This window comes from Nicotiana tomentosiformis, chromosome 3, assembly GCF_000390325.3.
Source record: "Nicotiana tomentosiformis chromosome 3, ASM39032v3, whole genome shotgun sequence".
In the NCBI taxonomy this organism is placed as follows: domain Eukaryota; kingdom Viridiplantae; phylum Streptophyta; class Magnoliopsida; order Solanales; family Solanaceae; genus Nicotiana; species Nicotiana tomentosiformis.
Genome location: NC_090814.1, coordinates 65,895,170 through 65,902,757, shown reverse-complemented (window position 1 = coordinate 65,902,757; position 7,588 = coordinate 65,895,170). Strand labels below are relative to the sequence as shown.

At 42.3% G+C, this 7,588-nt stretch overlaps 1 protein-coding gene across 1 annotated transcript; it reads left to right on the top strand.

The window, feature by feature from the left end:
- Nucleotides 1-6,481: 6,481 nt before the first annotated feature.
- LOC117280000 (uncharacterized) lies at nucleotides 6,482-6,817 on the top strand. Its single transcript, XM_033659654.1, has one exon. It carries the CDS (start codon nucleotides 6,482-6,484, stop codon nucleotides 6,815-6,817), a length of 336 nt encoding a protein of 111 aa, XP_033515545.1.
- Nucleotides 6,818-7,588: the final 771 nt, after the last annotated feature.

Here is a 7,588-nt window from a genome sequence, read left to right as displayed (position 1 = left end):
TGTGAAAAAGAAGGATGGTACTATGAGGATATGCATTGATTATAGGCAGTTGAATAAAGTCACAATCAAGAACAAGTATCCTTTGCCACGAATTGATGATCTATTTGACCAGCTTCAGGGAGCGAGGGTGTTCTCCAAGATTGATTTGAGGTCAAGATATCACCAGTTGAAGATTTGGTACTCGGATATTCTTAAGATAGCTTTCAGGACCCGTTATGGTCATTATGAGTTCCTTGTATTGTCTTTTGGGCTGGCCAACGCCTCAACATCGTTCATGCATCTGATGAACAGTGTGTTTCAGCCTTATCTTAACTCATTCATTATTGTATTTATTGATGATATCCTGGTGTACTCTCGTAGCCAGGAAGAGCATGCCCAGTATTTGCGGATCGTGTTGCAGCAGTTAAGGAAGGAGAAGCTTTATGCAAAGTTCTCTAAGTGTGAGTTTTTGCTCAGTTAAATGGCGTTATTGGGGCACGTGGTGTCCAGTGAGGGTATTCAGGTAGATCCGAAGAAGATAGAGGCAGTTCGGAGTTGGCCCAGACTGTCCTCAGCCACAAAGATTCGGAGTTTTCTTGGTTTGGATGGTTATTACCGTTGTTTTGTAGAGGGATTCTCATCCATCGCATCGCCTTTGACCAAATTGACCCAAAATGGTGCTCCTTTCAGGTGGTCGGATGAGTGTGAGGAGAGCTTTCAGAAGCTCAAGACTGCTTTGACCACAACTCTAGTTCTAGTTCTACCATCAGCTTCTAGTTCTTACACAGTGTATTGTGATGCTTCTCGGATCGGTATTGGATGTGTTCTGATGTAGGAGGGCAGAGTGATTGCTTATGCTTCGCGCTAGTTGAAGCCCCATGAAAAGAACTATCCTGCCCACGACCTTGAGGTAGCAGTTATTGCTCATGCCTTGAAGATCTGGCGGCACTATTTGTACGGCGTCCATTGTGAGATTTACACTGATCACCGGAGTTTTCAGCATATATTCAAACAGAAGGATCTTAACTTGCGTCAGCGGAGGTGGTTGGAGCTTCTTAAGGACTATGATATCACCATTTTGTACCATCCCGGGAAAGCTAATGTGGTGGCCGATTCCTTGAGTCACCGGGCGGAGAGTTTGGGGAGCTTAGCATATCCTCAGCAGCAGTGAAGTCATTGGCATTTGATGTCCAGGCCTTAGCCAGCCAGGTTGTTCGGTTGGATTTTTCCGAGCCGAATTGAGTATTGGCTTGTGTAGTCTCTCGGTCTTCTCTTTATGATAGTACTAGGGAACGTCAGTATGATGACCCCCATCTGCTTGTCCTTAAGGACACGGTCTAGAACGATGATGCTAAGAAGGTCACTATTGGGGATGATGGTGCATTAAAGATGTAGGGAAGGTTATGTGTACCCAATGTAGATGGTTTGTGAGAGATGATTCTTCGGGAGGCTCATAGCTCATGGTATTCCATTCATCCGGGTGTCGCAAAGATGTATCAGGACTTGAGGCAGCATTACTGGTCGATGAGAATAAAGAAGGACATAGTGGAGTATGTGGCTCGATATCTAAATTGCTAGCAGGTGAAGTATAAGAATCAACAGTCAGGTGGGTTGCTTCAGAAATTAGAGATTCTGGAGTGGAAATAGGAGCGGATCACTATGGATTTCGTTGTTGGGCTTCCACGGACTCAGCAGAAGTTTGATGCAGTTTGGGTGATTGTGGACAGGCTGACCAAGTCAGCTCATTTCATTCCTGTGATGACTACTTATTCTTCCGAGTAGCTGGCTCGAGTGTATATCCGCTAGATCGTCAGGCTTCAAGGCATACCGGTATCTATATGATTGGGGCAAGCAGTTTACATCACGGTTCTAGAGGGTCGTGCAGCATGAGTTGGGTACTCGAGTGGAGTTGAGCACAGCATTTCACCCTCAGATGGACGGACAGTCTGAGTGCACTATTCAGATATTAGAAGATATGCTCTATGCGTGTGTGATAGATTTTGGAGGTTCTTGGGATCAGTTCTTGCCACTTGCAGAGTTTGCCTACGACAAGTTATCAGTTGAGCATCCAAATGGCACCGTATGAAGCTCTGTATGGTAGGCGGTGTCGGTCTCCAGTGGGTTGGTTCGAGCCGGGCGAGGCTAGATTATTGGGTACAGACTTGGTTCAGGATGCTCGGGAGAAGGTTAAGGTGATTCAGGATAGATTGCGCACAACCCAGTCCACATAGAAGAGTTATGTGGATCAGAAGGTTCGCGATGTTGTATTCATGATTGGAGAGCGGGTCCTGCTTCGGGTGTCACCCATGAAGGGTGTTATGAGGTTCAGAAAGAAGGGCAAGCTGAGCCCGAGTTGTATCGGCCAGTATGAGGTGTTGCGACGCATTGGGGAGGTTGCTTATGAACTTGCCTTGCCTCCCAGTCTAGTAGGAGTTCAACCAGCATTCCATATTTCTATGCTCCGAAAGTATCACGGCGATCCGTCTCACGTGTTGGATTTCAGCTCAGTCCAGTTGGAGAGGATTTATCTTATGTTGAGGAGCCGACGGCGATCTTGGATAGGCAAGTTCGAAAGCTAAGTTCGAAGAATATTTCTTCTATGAAGGTTCAGTGGAGGGGTCAGCCGGTCGATGAGGCGACTTTGGAGACCGAGCATGATATGCACAGCAGTTATCCTCATCTTTTCACCACTTCAGGTATGTTTCTATACTCGTTCGAGGACGAACGCTTGTTTAAGAGAGGGAGGATGTAACGACCCGGCCGGTCGTTTCGAGAGTTGTAGTCCCGTTCCCCTTTTCTGCTCATTTTTGTGCTTCACTGTTGTTTTATGACTTACTGAGTTAGTTGGTTCGGGTCCAAAGTGAATTCAGAGTGAATTGAGGCACTTAGTCTCTTAATCGAAATCTTAAGCTGGAAAAGACGACCGAATATCGACTTATGTATAAACGACCTCGGATTGGAATTTTGATGGTTCCGTTAGCTCCGTTGGATGATTCTGGACTTAGGAGCGTGTCCGGATTGTGATTTGGAGGTTGGGAGTAGAATTAGGCTTGAATTGGCGAAAGTCAAATTTTTGGGAAGTTTGACCGAGGGTTAACTTTTTGATATCATGGTCGGATTCTGATTCCGGAAGTTGCAGTAGGTTCGTGGGATCATTTATGACTTGTGTGCAAAATTTGAGATCAATCGGATGTGATTTGATAAGTTTCGGCGTCGTTTGTAGAATTTTAAAATTTCGAAGTTCATTAGGCTTGAATCTGTGTGTAATTCTTGTTTTTTATATTGTTTGAGGCAGTGTTTTAAAAATCATTTCTGTGACTCATCCCTGGGCGGGGCACTTGCAAAACGCCCTGGGGCTCATGTATGGGGCTTAGTTCTGTGAGGCTTACGCACTAAGCGCCCGACCGTTCACCCTAAACACGCCTAACGCCCAATGCTCGGGGCTCGCCTAACAGTTCTAACGCAAATCAGGTGTCGAATATCCTAATTAATATCGTTGACCTTCAAAATTCTTTAACAAATTAATGATAAAAGTTCTATTCATCAATAGAAATATGAAGATTGAGCATAACTCTAATAATGAGATATATTATTGCGAATTTATATTTTCACTTGTTATTTGTCGTGTATTAGTTCATTTATCCCTCCTTGTTATACACTTTTATTAATTTAATATCTTAAATTAATTTATATTTATTCATGAAGGAGTAATATTTTAATTATCGTACTAATAAGAATTATTAATTATTTACTTTTAGGAAGGTAAAATGTGGAGTTTGATAATATTTTTAAAGAAATTGTAAGTTTTTATTTATTTGAAATTTAAGACATTATACGTGATTTGTATGCATTAGTTATACTTAAGAATCATGCTAGATATTTTTTTCTTCTATGAGTTCCTTTAATTTTCTTTTAATTTTTAACTTTTAATTTATATTTTATATTTTTTGTGTTATTATGTTATTTTATTAATTTATAAATTAAAAAATTTAAAGATCCATGGGGACTACGCCCCCCGCCCCCAGGCTTACGCCTCACCCCATATCAAGTAAAACGCCTCGCCTCGCCTCACACCCCCGCCTTTTAAAATATTGGTTTGAGGTGAATTGAGGATTCGACTAAGTTCGTATCGTGATTTAGGACTAGTTGGTATGTTTGGTTGAGGTTCCGAGGGCCTTGAGTTGATTTCGGGTGGGCAACGAACTTGGGTTTGAGTTGGTGAAGCAGCTGAAGTATTGCTACTACTGGTATAACCGCACCTGCGGAGTGGGCACCGCAGGTGCGAGCCCGCAGAAGCAGGAAAAGAGACGCAGAAGCGGGCTAGGTGGATAAGGCAATGGTCGTAGGTGCGATATTCCTTCCACACCTGCGAGGATGCAGATGCAGCGAGAAGGGCGCAGGTGCGAAGTTTTAAGGTTTGGTTGTTTCCACAGAAGCGGACAAAGGGCCGCAGAAGCGCCTCCGCAGATGCAACACCTGGAGCGCAGGTGCGGGCCCAGTGACTTGAGTGGTTTCCGAAGAAGCAGAGTAATAAGCGCAGAAGCGGTCCCGCAGGTGCGGATAAGTGGCCGCAGGTGCGAAAAGCTTGGACAGAATGTTTAAAAACAAGGGTTCATGATTTTAGTCTCATTTCAACATTTTGAACTCGGACTTGGGCGATTTTGGAGAGGAATTTGGAGGGGATTTTTTAGGTAAGCTTCTTGTACTTGTTGTTGATCAATAATCTTATTCCCCATTGTTGTTCCCACATAGATTATGTGGTGTTGAGGTGGAATTTGGGGGTTTGAGGCTAGGGATTTGGAGAGTTAATTTTGGGGAATTGAATGGCCATTTGATGTCAGATTTTGATAAATTTGGTATGGTTAGACTCGGGAGTGAAGGGGCTTTCAGGTTTTGCGACTTTTGTCGGATTACGAGATGTGGTCCCGGGGCCGGCTTTTGACTAATTTCGGATTTTGGCTTATAATTTCGTATTTTTCTTGTGGAAATGATTCCTTTAGTCCGTATTGATTGTATTGTACTGCTTGTTGCTAGATTCGAGACGTTTGGAGGCCGATTCGTGAGGCAAAGACATATTGGAGTAGAGTTTTGCTCGGGTTGAGGTAAGTAACAGTTTTAAATCTGGTCCTGAGGGTTGAGGTAAGCCTTATGGTTATTTATATGGGATCGGGATAGCGCTTGGGCTGAAGGAGCCTCTCCGGAGTCTGTACACTCCCAGTGAGTGCAGGTACCTATTGAGTGGGAGTGTTGGGAGCTGAGGGCTGAGTGATTGAGCTATTGAGAAAGGTTGAGTGACTGTTGCCATGAGAGGATGTACTTGCTTTCATTTGTTGTTGCACTTACCTGCTCTATGTCACTGTTTTGAAACTCTTAGAAGATATTATATCCGATTTTACTTGAACTTGGTAATGTATAAACTAATTTGACTTAAATTGCCGGATTTGAAAGCATGTCTACTTTCTTGCTGTGATAACTGAAAACAAACTATAATTGTATAGCTCGTCACTATCTTTCAGCTCTGTATTTATTATTGTTACTTACTGATAGGTTATATGTACCTTGTTATGCTTTGATGATCTAACAAACTTAATGACAAGAACTAGATAAGGAACCTGATACACATCCTCAAGTATGTGGCAACAAGACTTAAGCTGGAATTGTAAATCAATGCTTCAGGAGTCAAAGAATCAACAAGGGAAACAGATGGACATTAGTTTCCCTAGTGATCGTACTAGTCAACTCTCCAACAGCTGTAAAGTTGTTGCCTGCATACGCAACAGTGTGAAACAGTGCAACAGTCAACTTTATTGGGAATGATCCTGTAACATCCATGCTTGCATCATTCAAGTGATGTCACCAATGTTATATTAACATTAAACTAAAAACAAAACATCACTTGAACTTTTGAAGAATCCATCAAGCACTCTCTCAAGTGACCAATCAATCTGTCAAGCGATTCTCAAGAGCATCAAGAACAAAGAACAGCATAACAATGGACAAGTTCCCTGTATTGAGTAATTACATGTCCTTAGTTGTGTTTCACCTTTGTTAAAGTTCTATACTTGTAATTCCTACTTAGCTTAGTTAGAAGCATTGTGTAGGAAACCTTTGTAAATCATAAACCCTTGTGTTTGTGTCTTGGCTAGTTTAGTCGAGTTAGAAGTCTTTGTAATAGAGTTATTACAAAGTGGCTTATAATAGAGTTGTTACAGGTTAGTGAGGGATTAAGATGTTAATTCCTAGATTACAATAGGTTATAATCTAAAGTTTGCTCAGTAGTGAAGTTGAAATCCTACAAGGGTAGGTCGTGATTTTTAATCCCTTGAGCTGGGAGTTTTCCACGTAAAACTTCTTTGTGTCATTTACCTACTGCAGTGTGCGTGTGTTCTGTAGGAACTAATAGAGAACTTGGTTCTCTATATAGTTTGGTGGACCCTTAAATTCTATCAATTGGTATCAGAGCAGGTTCTTTCTATCAGGCTAACACATAAAAAGGATCCTCATGGCAACTCCACCAAACTTCGAAGAAGGCCATTCTACCTACAGGCCACCAAGATTCAATGGCCAATACTATAGATGGTGGAAGACTAGGATGCACGACTTCATCATGGCTGAAGACTTAGAGCTCTACGACGTCATCTACGATGGACCCTTCGTCCCCACAAAAACTAGTGGCGACCCAGCTGTAACACTCCCCAGAATAAGAAAGGAGTTCAATAATGCTGACCGCAAGGCCATAGAAAAGAAATTTCGTGCAAAGAAAATTCTTGCCTGTGGTATCAGTCCTGATGAATACAATAGAATCTCAGCATGCCAATCTGCTAAGGAGATCTGGTAGACTCTCCAAACTGCCCATGAGGGAACAACACAAGTTAAGCAATCAAAAATTGGTATGCTTACAACAGAATATGAGCTTTTCAGAATGAAATATGATGAATCCTTCCAGGACATGCATACTCGGTTCACTTCTATCATCAATGATCTTCACTCTCTGGCAGAAATCATTCCAAGAAACAAACTCGATAGGAAAATACTCAGTGTTTTGCCCAGTTCCTGGGAAAGCAAAGTGAATGCTATCACAGAAGGAAAGGACCTGCTCGATGAACTTGTTGGCAATCTGAAAATCGAAGAAGTGATAGAAGGGAGCCCAAAAGGGAGAAGAACCTGGTCCTCAAGACTGATAATAATGATTCAGGTGGTGAGGATGCTGATATGGCTTACCTGACAAAAAGATTCCAGAAAATGGTTCGCAGAAATAGAGGCATTCCAAAAAGGGGGAGTTCCAGACAAACCCTTCAAGAGGAAAAATGTCACTGACAATGTTGTGAAACAAGCCCTTGCTGCATGGGGAGACTCTTACAGCGAATCTGAAGAAGATGATGATCAAGGTGATAGCTCCATGATGGCAATGGAAAGTGAAACAGCTGAGTATGACTCCATTTTTGCCTTGATGGCACAGTCCGATGATGATGAAGATGACGACGATGATGATGAGGTAAAATTTCTAGATGTTCAAAGAAATCTGAAGTCCTATTCTCCTAAAGAACTTATGTCTCTGGCAAATGATTTAATTGATGCTTATCACAGTCTTATAAATGATAAAAATGCA